Source organism: Leptonychotes weddellii, chromosome 14 (genome assembly GCF_054177405.1).
Source record: "Leptonychotes weddellii isolate Sample4059 chromosome 14, ASM5417740v2, whole genome shotgun sequence".
Classification (NCBI taxonomy): domain Eukaryota; kingdom Metazoa; phylum Chordata; class Mammalia; order Carnivora; family Phocidae; genus Leptonychotes; species Leptonychotes weddellii.
The window spans coordinates 53549809-53571081 of NC_138382.1; the positions used below are offsets into that span (position 1 = coordinate 53549809).

The 21273-nt window shown below is 40.5% G+C and overlaps 1 protein-coding gene across 1 annotated transcript in view; it reads left to right on the top strand.

The window, feature by feature from the left end:
* Window positions 1-295: 295 nt before the first annotated feature.
* Window positions 296-21273, top strand: part of PLPPR1 (phospholipid phosphatase related 1) — a 45369-nt gene continuing 24391 nt past the window's right edge. Inside the window, exons 1-2 of the mRNA XM_081803276.1 lie at window positions 296-1583; window positions 14805-14937. Coding sequence (XP_081659402.1) covers window positions 1380-1583; window positions 14805-14937 — 337 coding nt within the window. The 5' untranslated portion in view covers window positions 296-1379. The remainder of the gene's footprint in view (window positions 1584-14804; window positions 14938-21273) is intronic.

Genomic DNA, 21273 nt, shown 5'->3' on the forward strand with positions numbered 1-21273 from the left:
CTCTCTAGGCTTTTGTAGAGGGTGAAATTTTGATGCCATGATACAGGTGGTTTTTTGTTTTTTTTTTTTCTCCTGGGGATCAGAAAATGTGGGTTTCTAGTCCCAGACTTACACTAACTAGCTATGTCATGACTTTGAGTTAGTCATTCCAGGGCTGGAAGAAGAACTTTAGCCTTTCTAAACCCTTCCTTCCCCCTCATTGCCCCATATGTACTTCCAAGCAAAAACAGTTTTAAGCCATAAACAATGTACAAAGACATCCTCCCAAGGTCGGATATTTTTTCCTATAATGATTACTTTGATACTTTTTTTAAAAATCAACACTTAAAAAAATTTTTTTCCCTCCATTTTCATTTCCCTGCTTTGCTGATTCTCAACCTAAGTATCTGTTTAGTTTACTTATTGGATAATTCAGCAGTGTTCAGTTCCCCTTGCTGGGCCTCAGCCTTCTCATCTATGAAATAAAGGTTTTAGAGGGGAAGATCTCCAGGACCTCTTCCAGCTTAATTTTCTGTAATTTCATAACCTCAAAAACCTGTTTTATATCTACCTTTATCACCGTCTTGGCATTTTAGTGTTTCCAAATATGAATGGGAAAACTAATGTTGGCTTTTCTATATTCCCTCAACTTCTCATACCTACTAAAGGCTACATCTAAACCTCGGTGAGTATCGAGGACATTTGTGAGTCGAAATGAAAGGTTAGTTATGTCCCTTTTTATATCTAAACCTTATGAAGGATCTGTGTCTATGATAAGATGTTATCAGGAAAGTCCTGGATTTACTGGTGGAAAGAATTTTGGAATAAAGGCACCTTTTTGGAGAAGGTGGCCGCTGTGACTGATCTAGGATTCCTGGACCATGTGTTCGTCCCTACCAGTAATTTAGGGTGTGGTTCTAGGCTTTAACCTTTCTAGGCTTTAGCTTTCCTGTTTATTTGTTCATTCATTCATGATTTACCTGCCTCTAATATTTTATAAGAAGGTAAGTCTATCTCTAATATTTTATGAAATTTCTCACATCTACATCTTACCAATTCTTATGCCACTGTCCTTTGACTTTTCACCTCTGTCCCCAATGGAAATATTGCTGTGGTGCCTATGTATCCTCCAAGAGGATGACAGCAGAAGCTAGGTCTCTCTCTAAGCCTTGCTGTGGTCTGCCTTTCCGATGGGAGCTGTTCATTATTTTCTGGAAGGTTTATATAACAGATGGTACAAGGCAGACAAGCAAGCACACACTCCCCAGCCCAGAGCATGCTGAGCCAGGCACGCACACACTTGCCAATACCAAAAGGAGGAGAGCTGCTGGGGTGATGGAGGGAGAGTGCTCTGCGGGGCGAGCGCTGCTCGGAAGACCTGCTAATGTCTCTGTGTGGCCATGCTGTATTTTCAGCTTGTCATCATGGCTGGGACAGTGCTGCTTGCCTACTACTTCGAATGCACTGACACTTTTCAGGTGCATATCCAAGGATTCTTCTGTCAGGACGGAGACTTAATGAAGCCTTACCCGGGGACAGAGGAAGAAAGCTTCATCACCCCTCTGGTGCTCTATTGTGTGCTGGCTGCCACCCCAACTGCTATTGTAAGTACAGAATAAACTTCCTTTGTTATTGTCAGATCCTAAATAACGTTTCCTGTCTTCCTTTTCTCCTCTTTCCTCCCTTCCTGGGCATTCACCAGCAGCCTTATTGGGGGGGGGGGGCAGTGGGGAGGGGTCCTGTTTCAGCCAAAACAGTGAATGGAGCTCTGCATAAAAAAAATCTCATTAAAATAGGTCTTGTCTTTTATAGGTGGTTTTTGCTTTTTGGTGTCTGAATTTAAGTAAAAAAAAAAATTATATATATACACACACACACACACACACACACACACATACATTTTGTAAGTTAGTGTGACTGTTCTAAATCAACAGGCTTGATTGGCTAATATGTTAGTTAAGAACAGCTACTGTGCTCTTGAAAAAAATGTGCTGGGGGTTGTGTGTATTCAGACGAGGTCTTGAATGTAAATGCTGGGGCTGATATGAAGACTCAGATCAGAGTGGAATAGACTCCCTTGGGCCTGAGTCTCCTGCTGTTCTGATTGAACTTCCAGAGGGGCCGATGAGAGAAATCGCTTGACCTGAAGTTTGCTGCGATTCATTCTTGGTGGCTCCGGCTGTGTTCATATTACATCACATCCAATTCAGTTGTAACTTTGCCTTCATTTATTTCATTCTTCTCTCTCATGAGGCAAAAAAAAATTGGCTAGACTGTTCTTGAGGGAAACTGTTTCAAAAGCATAAAGCTCACAGATCTGTATTATCTGGTAAAGTGATTTAACCCTCAGATGTTTTCATTTCAGTTTTAAAAATGACATTGTGAGTGTTTTAAAATAAACCTTTCTGTGTCTGAACAGGCTACAAGGTCAGATTAGTTGGGATGTAATATCAGTTATCATTTCCCCATATCTCTTTCAAGAGCTGCCTCCCCCAACTCTGCCCCCTCTCTCCCCCACCCTCTTCCTCTCCCCTCTCTTTTAAAAAAAATATTGACTGGCATGCTGAGAAATATACCGATGGCTCAGACATTCAGTTCAAGTATTGTTTTCCATGCAAATGTTTTGCTTGCTTTAAGATGAGAAATGGAATAGAATTTTTGAGGAGAAAAAATATGGGCATAATGAGTCATAGTACTTTAAATTCATTCTGATCATTGATCCTTGGCTCTTCCCACCGCCCCCCCGCCCTTAAATGATAATACTATGCTGTAGCAATTAAAATTAAGGTCAGCAGTGATAAAACTGTGGTATGTTGGGGTGGTTAAAAGCACAAGTTCTGCAGTCTGACACACCTGGATTCACATCCTGTCTATGAGACTTTGGGCGAGTCACTCTATTGCCCCTCCCCTCAGAAAAATCGAGGGATAACAGGACTCCCTATTTCATGGAGTTGTCATGAGACTTGAATAAGACCGTTCATACGAATGGCTCAGCACAGTGTCTGGCATGTACGAAGTGTTTAGAAGTAGGGCAACACAGAGCCTGGCTGGAAACTTCTTCACCCTCTTCAGGATCACAGACCAACTTCCTGTACCTGAAGAGAACGAGATTCCACTTGGAATCCCAGGAACCGCAGGCAGTAGACTTAGTCTGGAATCACGTCCTGGTTTCTTTCTGTCTCAGAAGCATATCATTTTCTTGTGTATTCAGACACTCTCTGAGTGATCTGTTGACTTACTAATGTATTTTCCTCGCTTCTTCCTAGTCCCAGGATATATATCATTGCCTAGGTTCTCCTGTAATTACTTCTTGGAATTAGAGAGATTTTTTTCCATTAAAAAAAATAAATAAATAAAGCAAGGGAAACAGATTAGGAAAAATTATGGACACAAAAAAATAGTGAATCAAAAAACAATAGAATTAACAAATAAAATCAGGATGAGATTCTTTGAAAGGTAAAATGTACAACCCCCTAGATAGTCTAATATAAGAAAGGCAGAAGTAAAAAAAGTTAAAACATAAGCAAAAATACATAAGCCTTTAAAAGTCTATACTCTAGGGGTGCCTGGGTGGCTCAGTCATTAAGCGTCTGCCTTCGGCTCAGGTCATGGTCCCAGGGTCCTGGGATCGAGCCCCGCATCGGGCTCCCTGCTCAGTGGGGAACCTGTTTCTCTCTCTCCCACTCCCCTGCTTGTGTTCCCTCTCCCGCTGTCTCTCTGTCAAATAAATAAAAATTTTTTAAAAAAAGTCTATACTCTATTTAAATTGTATTTACAGGGTGCCTGAATGGCTCAGTCAGTTAAGTGTCTGTCTTTGGTTCAGGTCATGATCCCAGAGACTTGGGATCAAGTCCACGTCAGGCTCCCTGTTCATTGGGGTGTCTGCTTCTCTGCCCCTTCCCTGGCTCATGTGCATTCTCTCTTTCTCTCTTGCTCACTCTCTCTCAAATAAGTAAATAAAATCTTTTTTAAAAAATAAATTGTATTTATAATTCTGTGCCGATAAATGCTTTCCTCTCAATAAAATTGGTAATATTTTATGAAAAGATAATTTACTAACAATGCCCTAAAAAGATGTAGAAAAGCTGAATAGTGAATAAAAACAGAATAAATTTTTAAACATGTCTAAAATTTATCTCGCAAAATACTACTGAGGACATGTAGCTATAGTATAAATTCCTTCAAACTTTAAAGGAATATAAAATCCATAATTCTATAAAATGTCCCAGAGCCTAAAAATAAGTGGAAAGCTTCTGAGTGCACATTACAAAGCAAGAAAAATATGGATTTTAAACACTTAGAAAGTCTGCATGAACACCCACAAAAGCACCCTCAGTAGCAAAAACAATCTCCCTTATGAAAGTTGATGCAAGAGTATAGAAAAGGTTTGATAGACTTGTCTACCTAAAAATAAGCATTTCTAACAAAAGAAAAAGACCGCAAAAAGTTTACAGGATATAAGACTCAAATGTAAGTATCCTTAATACTTAAAAAAAAATGAGCTTCCCCAAGTAAAAACAGGAGAACACAGGAATAGACAATTAACAGAACAGCAAATTGACTGTGTGCCTGAACATTTCTAAACTCATCAATTATCAAAGAAAAGTAATTTTGACAAGTACAGGATTTCCTCCATTATATAAAATTGGCAAATGTTTTAAAGAAAGATAGACCATGTTGTTGAAGGTACAGACACCTTCATACAGTTCTAGTCGAAGTAAGATGTATTAAAAGTTCATAAACTTCAGACTCGGTCATTAATTCCAGTACCTGAATTTATGTTAAGGAAATAATCAGTTTTATATAAATACAAGTGTTTGTGTATAGGGATGTTCATGTCAGCAATAGTTTCAATGAGAAACTTGGAACTAGCTAAATACACAGTACTTGGGAATTATGTAAATACATTATGAGGCAGTTGTATTTTTGGAACACTTTTAATAGCAAGAAACAGGCTTTTGATTTAATCTTAAGATTTTTTTTAAGGGCTAAAAAAATGTCTATAGTTATTGCATGTAAAATCTTCCTCCCTTTTACAAGGGAATCTGACCTTCTTTTAATTTTCTGGGTCTGTTTCCCTAGAAAAAGAAAAAGGTGGTATGTATCAACAGTGTTGCTAGGCAAGATTAACCCCTGATGGGTGAATTGCACCTGGACTCCGAGAACTGTAATTACCTGAGGAGGTGCCATGCGAGGACTTCTAAGTGCAATGACTCGGAAATTTGGCACATCCATTGTAGGACCTTGAAGGCTATGCCTTTGAAATTGCTGCACCGTATGTCGGCTCCTGTAGGGCATGAGGCTTTTAAGCTACGGTGGCTCCTGCATCCTTTGATGTGTCTATGGTCTCTTGCACCTGAGCTCTAGAGCTCTGCTGGACCACTGTGAAGGCACGTGCTGTAGGGGAGCACGTGATGCTCCCCTGTTGGCAAGCTCTGGTTCCTCCCAAGCAGACCAGTGCCAAATGTAGCCTGTGGTTGTCTGTGGGTCTGAATATTTAATGACCCTAAGAAGATACCTTGTGTGTGTTGCAAGATAATCCCAAATTCATAATTATATATGAAAAGACTAGTACAAAATAAACTAAAAATTTACAGCTATTATCTATGAGTGCTAATGGCACAGTTAATTGTTTTCTTCTCTTTTATTTTTTTATATATTCCTTTCCAAATTCTACATGAATGTGTATTATTTTCAAATCAAAAGATACATTTTTTTAAAATTTTTTTTTTAAGACTTTATTTATTTGCGAGAGAGAGAATGAGAGACAGAGAGCATGAGAGGGGGGAGGGTCAGAGGGAGAAGCAGACTCCCCGCCAAGCAGGGAGCCCGATGTGGGACTCGATCCCGGGACTCCAGGATCATGACCTGAGCCGAAGGCAGTCGCTTAACCAACTGAGCCACCCAGGCGCCCCAAAAGATACATTTTTAAAACATTGTATGTCCAGTTCTTCTGGCAATAATTATGAAATGACCAATCTCTAATAAGACTTGAAAATGGCAATTCTAATAAAGAAAAACACACATAGCCAAAAAACAAAAATAAGAAAACAGAACTTTGTGGAGAATGTTCTCTTCCTTCTGGACAAAAATGATAGTTCTTTGATTCTAAGATTTTCAGCAGAAACTGTTCTTCAGACTGCAAAGTTTGATCCTGTCTCTTCCATCGATTCATTTTCCCCAAATGACACAAATTCACAATGGGAGTCAGTTGCTCTGATGGGAAGTCAAGGCGTATGGTCAATAAACAGTGAACTGAGGACTAAGAACCTACAGTTCTACTCTAGCTCTCAGGTATGGAACCCTCGCCATTTCTTTGCTTCTCTGGGTGAACAGTGTGACCAATAATGCTAGCAGGTCCCTAAGATATAAGCTGAGGAATATTCCATAAATGAGGATTATAAGCATGGCATCTTAATTTACCTATATTCTGTAGTTTTTGCCTAATTTATCCTCCCAACATCCCAGTGAAATAGAAAAGAGACATCCCAAAAAACATAGAGAAAGGGTGTGGTCCAGTTCCCTTCCTTTTTGAGTTGAGAACCTCGAGACTTAACTAGGTTAAATGACTCACTGAAGGTCCAGCTAGTTCTGTAGGTGACTGAACAGGTAGCCACCCATTTGGTTCCACTTTTCTTTTTCTCCCAAATGAGGGGCATTGCTAGAAGCCAAGGCTGATTACAGCTGACAGGTTAATGGCAGAGAGCCGCGTGGCTTTGGAACCCTGCCGACAGTGCTTGATCTTCCCCCAGGACCTGAAAATAAGTGAGCAGCGTCCGGATACAGAGCAGAACCCTTCTGATACTCGGGGACACTTCCTGGGAGGAAGGAACTGTGTTCATTTCTTGTGTCCCATCCTAGGGAGGTATGGCTGGTCCCAGAGCAGCCTTTATTGGGCCACGGGGATCAAGACAGCAAGTGTCTAACTCAGCACAGCCCCAGCTTCTGAGTGTGCATGCTGCGTTCCCTTCACTCTGCAGTCAGCGGACCTCAGGATGGATATGTCAGGAGAGGCAAGGATCCCAGTCGTGGCCCTGCCTCCAATAATTGTGTGACCTCTGGTGAGTCATGTTCCCTCTATAGGTTCAATTCCTCACCTGTAAATAAAAGGAGGGTTTGGGCTAATGATCTCCAAGATCTTTACAGTTCTAACATTCCATGAAAGCTATTTAAAAAAAAAAAAAAAAAAGGCATTCTGATCGGAAAACTCCGCATGTCATGTTTCCAAGCCCCAAGTCTCAGCTTTCTGGAGTTTGATTTTACACTCTGTGCCTGGTCAGGTTTTCATAGAACTGCGTAGTTTTTGTTGTCATGGCTTATTCCTTCCTTAAACCCATTTCCTGTTTTCACTGGACTAGAACAAAGGCAGGATCCCTCGGGGGTGACTTGTATGATATTAACTAATGGCAATTTTCAAAAAAGTAGCTCAACCGGGACTTGTCCTTGGTTTTCTGTGCATTCTCAAGCACATTAGCCATAGGAAAACCTAGCACCTTCCACTGCTGTGTGTCCCTGTGGATGGGCATTAACAACCCCATTCACGGCTGCAGGGATGCACAAGAAAGGCACGAGGGAAAAGACCCTGCCGAGGGTTTGACCTGTCATTTCCTATTTCTCCTTCCGGGTGCTACTGTCAGAAGAGATCAGCATCATGTTGGGGCAAAGCCTCATGGGATAAGCTGCACAGGGACAGGCCACTGCTGCCTCCGATCGGATTTATAGTGTCCAGAACTGTTTGGCCAAAAGTGGTAGCCCACACTTCCAAGAAATCTGCAGGGTGCATTCTAACCAGGGTGGAAACCCTGGATGACCACTGCCTCTGGCCTCCTGAAGAAACTTGCACACTCAGAACGTAGGGCGGAGAGTCTGTCTGGATAAGAGGATTTAACTCCGCGGAGAATCTGGTTTACCTTTATTTTACCTCAGCCCCAGCCCCACAAGGCATGAGAAAACGGCTATTAAACCTTTTTCTTGGCCTCACAACAAAGTGACTGGGGAGAAATTAGAACTGAAGCAACAGCACGTTTGATGTCTAGCCCGCGAGAACTGAAGCAGCTCGAGGTTTGCATGCAACTGCACACGCACGCATATATAAGACTGATCTCGAATTTCCTAGGAAAAGAAGAGACAAACACAATTTGATAGAAAGGCACAAATTGGAGGAAATTGTGAATCTTCATTCGGGGGGGTTTCCGGGCTGTAAGCTCTTGGAGTGACTGTAAAAGCCCAGAGCACAGTGTGGAACAGAGTGGGCTCTCACCAAATGCAGGTCTGTTGGCTGACGGGCGTGGGCCGCAGCTGCTGAAGCAAAGGAGGCCTTGTGGGGCCTAGCACTGCCTCCGAATCGGCCTCTTCCAGGCTCTGAACAATCTCATCCGTTGAAGCCCCTTTTAACACTTGATAATTCACATCTTTTTGCCTTTTCTACATGATCACGTGACTTCCTTTTTGGTCGGTTGGTTTGTTTTTTACCATGAGTACATCATTTTGTTACTGTTGATGCTAATGTACTGAGTCTTTACGATCCCATTTTTTTTTTCTGGGAAAGATTTATAAGTATACCCATTAATGGTTGTGGATTTAAAAAAAAAAAAAACTGAAAAAAATGTGTTTCCCCATCTTCTGTCTATGCTGCACATGAGTGCTCTAAATTCTTTCGCAGATTGTCTCTTCCCCTCACATCATCCCACAGGGAGACTTGCTTGCCATCTTTGAGATGCCCCTTCTAATGATTGCTGATGATTGTGTTAAGGGGCTTTGATAATTTGCTTCTTGAAAAGACTCTTTGCCTAAAAATACATGCTGGTCAATTTAGTTACGCATTTTACTTTTTACTGAGAGCAGTATCCTACCTAACCCATTTTAAATTCCAACTTCTCTGATACCCACTGTCCAGGAAAAAAGGCATAAGAGACTACTGTGCTTTGGAAATACAGCATACCACCTGGGTGCTACATTTTATAACAGGCATCAACAACACAAGCAGGGGGCAGTGGGAGAGGGAGAAGCAGGCTTCCCGCCAAGCAGGGAGCCCGATGCGGGGCTCGATTCCAGGACCCTGGGATCATGACCTGAGCCGAAGGCAGACGCTTAAAGACTGAGCCACCCAGGCGCCCCCCCAATTTAGACACTAATATTGGGAACCCTCTCTTCCTCCTCAGAGCATAATACACAGAAATCCCAGAGAGGGGGCCTCTAGCCTCAGCTGTCCTTTAGGAACCCAAGTGACAGAGATATCAGGCAACAGGATGACTCTGGAGTAGGTTGCATCCACTTTGCTGAAGGGAAGATTACTTGGTGAGGGCAAAGTCCCATGGGATTTTGAAAGTGAACTAAGGCCCTGGAGAGTTTAACCAATGGAACTGAGATTGAAGCCCAATTACGTGATTTCAGTTTCCCTTAATCAGCCCTCTCTTGTCAGTTCCTATCATAAAGGCAAAGATGTTGGGGCTAGAAAAGTACAGTAGAGGTCTTCTTGTCTAACAGATGAGAAACCGAGGCCCAGAGAGGTCCAGCGACTGGTCTAAGATCAAATACCTGGTTAAGGGCAGAGCAGAGCTAGAGTCATACCGTGTTTCCTTACTCCAAGACTAGAGACAATGATTTTTTTTAAATCATTCTCAACAGACATTCCTGCCTAGATAGACCAGGAAGTAAAGACAGCAAACATTCCTTGAGCACCTACAGATGCTTTGACATATATTTTTAATACTCTCAACTATTTTCTGATATAGCTATTACCCTCATGTTCAAAGTCATGAAAAAAAATGAAAAACTGGGGCTCTGAAAGGTTCAATTACTTGCCCAAATTCACACATCAAGAGAGGAGAGAGCTGGGATTTCAACTCTACAGCCCACATTCAAGAAACAGCAATGACTTTGATCTTGCCAAGAACCAGAGCCACGACCAGTGTATGTGTGAACCCAAAACATATATTGCAGGGGTTCTAGATGCCCTCTTTAGTGACAACCACATATAACATGCAATGAATCCCCCTTACAATATGAGATTGTAATACATCTTCCAGTGACTATTTTTTCCTGCAAACTGTTTTTATTTTTAAATCTAAAAACTGTCCCCTAGATATTTTGCATTTATATCACTTATTTATCACTTACCAGATCTCCTGTGAAGCACTATGAAGAACTGAAGTCTAAAAGATAACACACTGAGGGGCGCCTGGATGGCTCAGTTGGTTAAGCATCTGCCTTCAGCTCAGGTCATGATCCCAGGGTCCTGGGATCGAGCCCCATGTTGGGCTCCCTGCTCAGCAGGAAGCCTGCTTCTCCCCCTGCCCGTCCCCCCTGCTCATGCTGTGTCTCATTCTCTAGCTCTCGCTTTCTCTCAAATAAATAAATAAAATGTTAAAAATAAATAAAGTAAAACATACTGAACTGATGCACCACATTCCAGGATTATTTACTTCTTTGCCATTTGGGTTTACATATCTGAAATACAACTTTATCAAGATAGAACAGTTATCCTCGTTACTTAAACTATATTTACTATTATCTAAATGTCTTATGTCACATGGGTTGTAGCTAGCATAGCTGGGGGATAAGAAATGCACCAATGGAATTCATTTGCGGTTCATTCATTGCCAGATCTAGAGCTTGGCCTTGGTCATTTCTCACCAGAGGGTATTCTCATTTGCTGTGAGTGATATGATGTTTGTTAGCCAGCAATCAGAAAGGTCATAATAAGGCAGCCAGGGCCAAACACCTGGAGAGCCCCACATGTCCCAGTTGCTCTCTGAACAGAGGGGTAGATAGAGGCAGAGTGTGTGTGGCAGAGACACAGATGGAGGAACCCAGCCCTTGCCAAAACCAGAGTCATAAACCTGCCACCATGTACAAAATGACATTCAATGTGGGCTGGAGGCCTAGCAGGAAAGAAGAGAGACCCCTTCCCTTATCAGGCAGAATTCTCTCTCTCTCTCCAAGCATAATCAGGCCCTAAATGAGACTATAGGACCCAGTAAATGGACAAATAACACCCTAGGTATGGTCAGTAAAATACAGAAAAATGAACATCCATGAAGCCTACTCATTGGAGTCTGAGCACTGGACCAGGAATATTTTCCTACCTTTTAGTTATAAAATGACCCCTTCCTCCCTCTCTTTCTTCCTTCCTTCCTTATGTAAACATTTATTATCACTTAATGTATTCCCAGCATTATGTCAGTAACCAGATATATAAGTTAGTATATGTCCTTGCTCTGTTTTTTTTTCTTTTATGCTTCATACCTTAATTGGAATTTGAATATTGTTGGCCAATGGTAACAATTCTTGTACTGCTTATTACCTTTGACATGGGGTCTTAGGATTGACTTATAGACATTTTATTTGAGCCCCATACCCTTTTGCATGACAAGCTTCGTTTGGTTTGGTATGACTTGGAGCTATTTTGTTGAGATTTTTATGTGGGTATATGTGTATGCACATGTGTATCTTTAACAAGAATAGGTTGTGTATAGATTCTCTCACACATTTTCTTGCTTTCTTTGCCCTCATGTGTGAGTAGTGGAAAGCTTCACTAAATGGAGAATTTCTAGAATGTGCACATCTCTTTCCTGTGGAGTAAGAATGTTTTGGGCTTCTGAAATGGCTAAGGCAAGCAATGCTTATTTCTTTTCACATTTATCCTTATGTGGTTATCATCCTCCGTCCCATTTTCCTGATTTACTTTGTAATCATATGTCATTTCATGACATTACATGGTGTATTTATTAGTTTTTTGTGCCCTCCCTACACACACACACATACTAGACATCTGTTCGTGACTCTGCCTTTGGCAGAGTGGGTGCCCCCTCTCCAGAATTGTTGAATGCAAAATGAGTGTATGAGTGAATTTAGGTTAGAAGAGATCATTCACTTTGTATTACTTAGCCCTTGGTTTTTATTTAATCTTAAGCAATACACCAAGAATTGTGTGCTTTCTGGTCCATATTGTCAATTTTCTGTATTGTTCATCTTCAGAGAAATTAAGATCAGAGGATTCTATCTATAAGTAGGTCCTCTAAAGATTCAATCTTTTATTCATTCAACAAATATTGATTGAGCTTACTATATAGCAGTCCCTCTTCTAAGCACCATACGAGGAATGGCAAAAGTCCTTCCCATAAGGACATCATAGTCAACTGGAGAGGGACATACAAACAATAATTGCAGTTAATTGGGTAGATGTCAGGATAGAGATCTGTATACTGTATTGTGGGGCAATGACAAGACAGGGACCCTCTTTTCCTGAGGGAATCTGGTAAAGGCTTTGGGAAGGGTAGTGACATTTTCACTGGCTCTGGGAGGATACATGAGAGAAATTGTTTTGTGTTCTTTATAATCTACCTCATTAAACCTGTATTCCAAAAGACCTTCATTAATCTGATATGCTTAATTCGTTCAGCATTGAATAACTACTTTGTACCTTATACTTGGCTAAGCCCTGGGGGAGTATAACCAAGAATAAGACAGGCAGGACATCCCATGACAAAGAACAACAATAATAACATGTAACAGTTTCTGATAAGAAATAGAAAAGAGAAACACAAGGTAAGAAATCCGTGTATAACAAGAATGTCTGAGCTAGTCTGCGGAATCCGAGAAAGCTCCCTCAAGGAAATACTATTTCACATATCCAAGCATGCATGAATTTATCCCCATCTGTTCATTAAGATAAAGAAGAGCAATGCAGTTCCATCATGTACAGTCAGGACAAACAAAACCCCTTGGCACCTTATTTTAGCAGAGATAGGTGTTACTAGAAAAGAGGGAGGGCTGAGTTCTTAAAGCTATTCAAATATTTGTCCATGGCAGAGCATCAACTCGTTGTTAATGGGACATTAGGCACAAAATATTGCTAAGTCTGAACAACCACACTTAGCACCTGCCAACGTGATACACGCCATTGTGTGCCTGTCGGACCCTGAGTCCTATCTCCTCCCGCCAATGTCCCATCCCATTCTGACTTGCCTCCAGTTCTATTTCCACGACACCATTCTGTCCTGTACTTTAACAGCACCTGAGTTTTTCAGTACTTACAACACATTACACTTAACTTGTTTTGTCTTCTATGTTCTCAATATTAAACACAAATTCAACAATTATTTTTATTGAGTCACTACCAAGTAAAAGTCTAAGTCATTAAAATGAAGGCTCTGGAGGCAGGTCTTCTTGGCTCCAGAGCTGGGGTTTGTGCCTTACTAGCTCTGACCTTGGACAAATTATTTCATCCCTCTGTGCTGCAGATGTTGTATTTGTGCAATCAGGGTAACACGTGCACACGGTGATGCATAATGGCCACATTCTAGTGCTGCCTCCGCTGCTGTCCGACCATGTGAGGCCAAGTCCCTGCGACCTTCAGTTTCCTTGCTTGTAAAGTGGAACATACCTGTAAACGATGCCAGTTTTGCAATTCTACAGTTTAATTTCCACACCCATGTGCCATTCATGATGTTGTCCTCTTTATCCATCTAAAATAGATATTCCGTAATGACAGGAGGAATGTGAGGAAAGGGAACTCTTACACAGTGATAAAGTTTATCTAACACCGTAAGCGCGTACCTGGCAAGGAAGAACATCTATAAGGTCACGTTCTTCCGGGGAAATGCTGAAGTTGGGATGAGGAAAATAAAGATGGCGTGCGATGTGGTGGAAAGTGTGAAATTTGGAACTCAGTTGTCCTGAAGACCAGTGCCAGGGCCTCCACATGCCAGCTGTATGCTCTGGCGGGTACCGAACTTTCTTTCTTCACCGGTACAACAGGGGTAACAATACCTACACTAGGGACCTTCTGAGCATGAAAAATACTATGATGAAGTACCAGACACCTAGGTATCAATAGATGACGGTAATTAGTAACTTTATTCTTCATTGATGGTTCTCAGTATTCACCTGTGGCAGAATTGGTGACAACTTACCTCCTACCAGTTCCTTATTTTAAATAGAATACACCGTGCTGAGTGCTAGAAGCATAATCAAGAAACAGAAGACATGGTCCCTGTCTTCAGGAAGCTTACAGTCTACACAAAGGCATTATGATTTATATGATAATATATACATATTAGTTCAAGATAACGAGAGAGGTGCCAATTATAAAGAAGGGACAGTCAGCCAGTTCACAGTATGAGAAGTATAGCTCGGGCCAACATGTTCAAATAAAGATTTATCAGGGGCGCCTGGGTGGCTCAGTTGGTTAAGCGACTGCCTTCGGCTCAGGTCATGATCCTGGAGTCCCTGGATCGAGTCCCGCATCGGGCTCCCTGCTCAGCAGGGAGTCTGCTTCTCCCTCTGACCCTCCCCCCTCTCATGCTCTCTCTAGCTCATTCTCTCTCAAATAAATGAATAAAATCTTTAAAAAAAAACAAAACCAAATAAAGATTTATTGGGTAAATAATGTATTGCCATATAATGGAGTAATAATTCATCATGATGTGAGCTTATAATGCCTTGTTGGGCACATGACTGTCCCAGTCATTTCTCATCATTGCAGCTCACACATTCAGTTAAAAGAATTTAGTTCCAGCATAAGTGAGCTTTATCATAGATCCTATTACAGTTTATTATTGCAACTCATGTTTTTATATGAACTTAGAATTTAATCGGATTGCCTAAAACCTCGCCAAAATGATCAATTATTGCCATCTCTAATTCTTTTGAAGAATTAAATATAAACTACTATTTAAACCTCTATCTCTGCAGCATGACATCTTTTAAAAGGATCTGGAGCCTCAACAGTTTGGGTTTTGCTTTTGGTTTTTTAAAGTCCCTGGTCTCTTTTATCAGACCGTTCTCTCCAACTTGACATTTCTTAAACATTCCTTCCCCAGATTTTTATTGGTGAGATATCCATGTATTTCATTAAGTCAACCAGAGAATCTCTGATTGCCCAGGAGAAAACCATTCTGACCGGAGAATGCTGTTACCTGAACCCCTTACTCCGAAGGATCATAAGATTCATAGGTGAGTACAAGAGCATGCTGAACCGAGCCCTCACTTATAGGTACAATCTACTAAACTTACTACAGATGAAGAGGCTTGATAGAATAAACTAAGCTATGGAAGCATTAACTTTAAAAAGCAAGGGTTTCTTTAGGGATTTTCCAGGAAGTGCAGACATTGAGCCTGATTGTAGTGCCAAGTCCAGTTTCTCATCCTTGAAGTGAAGCAGGATTTATTCAATTGTCTTACAAATGATTTCAACTTGAATTTTTTTCCCCTGTACAATATTTATCTGAGATTCCCTCTGGACATACATTTTAATGTTGACTGAATACTGTCATATACCCTTTAACTGAGTCTGGCAAGGGTGTGGGGGCACAGCAGGGGACACCAATAAAATGAACTTAGAAATAATCAAATTTCCTGACAAAGATTTCCCACCCAGTATAATTTTGTTATGCAGGGAACTCTACACAAAGTATGGGAATGTAATTCATCAGAGTCTGGAAAACAGTGCCTTTCCAAGGTTGGAAAACAAGTAGTTTTATTAGTGTTCATGATAAGAAATAATTAAGGCATGTTCTATATCTCTCCTCCTAGAAGTTTTATAAAAACATCTGAGGTGATGTGGATAATGATTATAGAATGGGAATGAATATGTATATGAGAATAGGTAGGAAATAGATTTTACGGAGTTCCTACACAGTAAATACTCAATAAATAACTGTTACAGTGTTCAAATGAGATCTTACAAATATCTACTGACCAGATGTTCATGGGAGCCAGGATAAAACTCCCGAAGTGTGAACATGGCTGGTATTAAAACAAGCTGAGATACCATTTAAAACGTACAGAATTGACATCTGAGAAAGTGAAGGCCAGAATATAACATCCTCTCGACTCTTGTGGTTATCCTCAATTCTGTTTCTTCCTGTTGTAGAAAAGGGTTGGATTACATCAAGTCTTAAGCAAATGACCACATTAAAATTGAATATGCAAGAACTTCTGTGATTGGAGTGGGAATGAGGGAAGTGGTAGAGTGGGAAGCCTAAGAGAATCCAATTTAAAAGAAGCAACTCTTAACATTAAAATAGTCTTCAGGGCTGCCTGGGTGGCTCAGTCAGTTGAGCTTCTGCTTAGGTCATGATCTGGGGGTCCTGGGATCCAGGCCCCCCAGGCCCCACCCCGTTGGGCTCCCTACTCAGCACAGAGTCTGCTTCTCCCTCTCCCTCTACTGCTCCCCCCCTGCTTGTGCATGCTTGTGAGCGCACTCTCTCTCTCTCCCTCTCTCTCAAATAAATAAAATCTTAAACGGAAAAATAGTCTCCAGCATCTACTGATGGTATCTGCAGAATGACCTGTGGAAGTCTGCGGTGAGCTCACTAGGTAATCCCTGGTCAATATGATGTCACCACTGTCTGTGAGTTCACTCATTCCAAACAGTGGTGTCTTTCAAAGATGTCCAGAGTTTGGTCACTTCCCACCAGAGTGGCTAGGTAACAAACCATCAAGGAGAAAATAAAGGAGAGAAGAAAATCTTTATTATACAGGACAGTGGACTAGACACTTTATGAACATTATTTCATTTAATCCACCCAACACCCTGTAAGGTAGTTTATAATCCTAATTGTACAGATGAAGACCCTGCTATAAAATGGGGTAAAGTCACTTTTCCGAAGGAGTGTGAGAATGCATATGTCTATACACACATTTACGTAATTTGACTCAGAGAAGATTTTGTGATCACTGTCTGATCATATAATTAGAGCAAGTAATTTAAGCAGAAGGTTATTAGATTACAGTTAACTGGCGATATCTTTAAAAGTCACTGTTGTTCTTTCTTGGCAAAGATAAGGAAAGAATCTGGGGCAGAGTCCAAAGAAGAGAAATTGTAATTGGCATCTATCATGTATGTAGACCTGTCTCTCTGCATCGTCGGGGCAAGACTTGGTTCACTGAGGAATATCAAAAGACCCCCCCCCCCAACTATCCAGGAACAAATCTTGCAGATTGCCTGTGGTAGTACCTGAAATTCCTATTAGAGTCATGCATCGAGCTGAGGTGTGGTTTCAGGAGGATGATTAAAGTAGAAATGTCTCACCCTAGAGGAGCATCAAACTCCCATTTTCATAATCAATGACACATTAGTCCATTGGAGTCTATCATAAGCTAAGAGAGATGGTGCTCACAGGGAAGGGTGGGGAGATTGCCAGCAGGTAACACGCAAATCTTGGAGAATGAGAGGAACAGCATCAAGAAGGAAGGGAGGTTGCTGGGTATGGAAGCACCTGCTTCATGCTTTCCCTCTTTTGTTTTATGGCACCAGGATCTGCCCAGTTGCTTAAATCCAGATCCTAGAAGTCACCTTATGCTATCTGAGAACTTGTTAGAAATGTACATTCTTAGTCCTCGTCCCATACCTACCAAACCTGGGAATGGAGCTTGATGATCTGTGTTTCATGACTGGTCATCCAGGTGATTCTGATGCACTCTGAAGTTTGGGAGCCCCAGGTGTAGGCCAGTGAAATATCTTGCCCTATAAGTGGTCCCCCTACATCTTATCTTGCAACGTGGTTCCAGCACCCCAGGCGCACAAAAATATCTTCCATTGACCATTTTGCAGATCTTTCCGGAGCCAAACTATGATCAAGTCATTTCCCTGCTTAAATTCTTTCAGAGCATCCCTGGTGTTTTAAATAGTGTGATGCTTCTCCCTGGTTCCTGTTCATGTGCTGCTCCTTCTGCCTAGGGTACCCCATTGCCATCCTCCCACCCCTAAGGCTGACGATCCTACTCATCCTCCAGAACACTGCTTACACATTACCTCTTCACCAACCCAGACAGCTAGCTACCTCCTCTCCCAGCCCGCCACTGAGCCTGCGTCTTTGATAGGAGCTCACCTAGCCCTGTAATTATCTAAGTCCGTTACTCCCATTACTTTGTGATCCTTTGGAGAGCAGGGACTGTATCTTTTCACTTTTTATCAACAGCATATTGCAAAATGCCTGGCACATAGTAGGTTTTCAATAATTTTTTTTTGGTAAGTAAAGACCAAAGATTAACTTTGTTAAATCACAGATTTGCCTAAAATTGTTTCCATAAATGCTGGTTCTTAACTATTCATTTGCCTCTTGTTTAATTAACTTTATTACCACTCTTCAGCTTAGTTCTAGGAAATTAAAGTACATACGTTAGGCAATTTCTTTTTTTTTTTTTAAGATTTTATTTATTTATTTGAGACAGAGAGAATGAGAGAGAGAGAGCACATGAGAGGGGGGAGGGTCAGAGGGAGAAGCAGGCTCCCTGCCAAGCAGAGAGCCCGATGCGGGACTTGATCCAGGGACTCCAGGATCATGACCTGAGCCGAAAGCAGTCGCTTAACCAACTGAGCCACCCAGGCGCCCATATGTTAGGCAATTTCTAAGAGAAAGAGAAGTCTGTCCTAACTTCATATAGAAGAGTTGGGGTGGGGAGGGGTCTATGTATCTTAAGAAAGGCAACTTACTTTTTTTGAGTATCTGGATGAATGTTTTTTATAAGAGGAAAAAACATACTACTTAAAGATCCTTTAAATGGGGAGGTTTCCTTTGAAAAAATTAAAGTAAGGCAGTAATCAGATGTATTAGAAATGTTATTGTAAGGGCGCCTGGGTGGCTCAGTTGGTTGGGCGACTGCCTTCGGCTCAGGTCATGATCCTGGAGTCCCTGGATCGAGTCCCGCATCGGGCTCCCTGCTCGGCAGGGAGTCTGCTTCTCCCTCTGACCCTCCCCCCCTCATGTACTCGCTCTCTCTCGTTCTCTCTCTCTCAAATGGATAAATAAAATCTTTAAAAAAAATAATATTAAAAAAAAAGGAAATGTTATTGTAAAGAGCTTAACAGTCCTTTTGTCTAGCCTAATAGCCACCAAAAATCATCAGAAAATGACAACTGTTTTAGCTAACTATTCTAATTAAGTTGAAATTGTATGACTTTCTCTTGCAGTTTATGTAATTATTCTAGAATCCATTATAAAAAGTATTTCCCAACAAATATGATCAGCTTCTCACTGCAAAGTGACCAGTGAATTAGCAAAATATTTTTAAACAAAGTAACGCTTTATGCCGCCAAAGGTAAGAAAAAGCTTGGTATTGCTGTCAAAGGTAAGGAAAAGCTTGGTATTGGAATACATTTCTGGCAGGACTGTATCCATATACCCTTTCTGTGTAGCAGTTTGATGGTGCATTTCAGTAGCCTTAAAAATAAGTATCCTTTTTACCCAACTTCAAATAATTTATCCTAAGGAGATGATCATTGATGTCTATTAATTTTTATGGGCTAAAATTATTTTTATAACATAAATTAGAAATATCTAATGACACACTTTTTTCAATATAATGCTAACTCCGTAAGTTGCAACCTCAGAAAATGTTATTTTTAAGAATTTTCAATGAAAGGGGAAATATTCATGATATGATATGAAAAAGTCAAGACACTACGAATCTGTAATTATTTCAGAATAAGGATACAACATCATAGGTGTGTGTGTTTGTGTGTGTGTGTGTGTGTGTGTGTGTATCCCAGCTAAAAAAGATTGAAAGGAAATACACTCACAGTTAACCTTTGTCACTTCTGAGTTGTAGGAGGATGGTTGAATAATTTTTATCTTTCTATTCTATAATTTCCAATTTTTATCATGAATAATTTTAAAATCAGAAAAATAGCTAAACATTATTTTTTAAAGGGGCCAAGGGGAGGAAAAATAGGGGAAAGGTAGAGGCTATCCAGGTTGGCCAAGTCCTTTAACGTGATCTTCAGTGTAGGAAGCAGAGCTGAGAGTGGCACCTTGGCTCTCAGTCTTCTGTAGTCTGACTGGCGTGGACCTGAACAATATCCCCTCATCCCCACCCCACAGATCCAAATTAAATGTTCAGTGAAAAAGTGGCAAGAATAGTGAAGTCAGAGGGAAAACATTCAAATGAAGCCATCTCCTCCTGTAGATAAAAACTAACTGCGTTGACCTTGACAGAGAGGATGGAATTGCTCTGATTCACAGATCCAACAATAAATTGGTTTTCCCAAAGTGGTCATTATAAGAAAGATGCCCAGCCTCCCGGATGTAGGTTCCACCCACTTCTAAACTGTGGTTTAATTTCTCAAGTTGTGTTTCCATGACGTGGGAAGGGAGGAAAAGAATTGACTGAACTAACAAGTTTCACCAACATTTTATAAAAACAAATGCAGTCAAATTAGTAACACGCATTTGGACTTCTCCCTCTCCTCGTTGTTTTCCTCTGCATTCCTTTCCCTTCCTATACCATCTCTTTTGGTGTTGCACTAAACTGAACAACAACAACAACACACAGGTTTAAGTTCTCAAAAGAGATAAACCCTTGCATTCTTTTTTCAGCAGCCAAGACAAAATAAGGAAGTCACATTTTCCAAAAAATTCATGAAGAGAAGTTTAGTTAAATCCTTTACATTAACTAATATACTTGAGGAAATGTAGCCTTGTAAATATCAATTATTAAATAGTAAGTTTTGGGTTTAATATTGAAAAGTAATGAATAAAAAGCATTAGAATTTGATGAGGGTTTTGAGGTTGTTTGCCATATGGAAGGAAAACTAAATTAACTTTCCCTTCCTGAATAAATAATTTCTTTTGAGTTAAAGGAAAAAATTCATCCAAATATGTCAAGATTAGACTGTCTATTAGCAACTAAAATAGCCTGTCACCCAGAAGCTATTTATTATGGGCTTTCCATTTGGGATCACTGAGTTGCTCCATTATTACTTATAATAAAAATTTAATTAAATATCAAGCAAGTCTTATGCCATTAGGTCAGGTCTGAACATTAGGTAATACTGGACAGAATAGAAAGTACCATGGTAAACAGTTAATTCATGTAACACTAATTAATTGCCATAAATTAAGTGTGATCTAAATGGAGCATGAATATATTAAATGCAGCTTCAAAGGTCACAGTGTTTTATGGTCATAAGAATTGATACCCTGAGACAAGCTTAATGTCAGCCTTTTTGAGAACTAGAAAATCCTTCTCAATTTTGAAAGTCACTTAAATATACTTTATCTAAAAAGAGACTTAATTGGATTCAGTAAGTCCATTTCTATGTACATTCAGTATTTATAATTAAATTATAAACTGGAGGACTGATCATATTCATTCAACCTTCAACAAATAATTTGTTGGGCATCTACCATATAGTAAGCACTGATTAAGTTTTTGAGGACAAATTAGTGAACCAAAGAGAGATTTATTTGCCCTCACTGAGTTTATATTCCAGTAGGGGAAGCCAAGCATTAAACAAAATAAATAAGTAAATTATGGTGTTCATTAGAAGATAAGTGCTATGAGGAA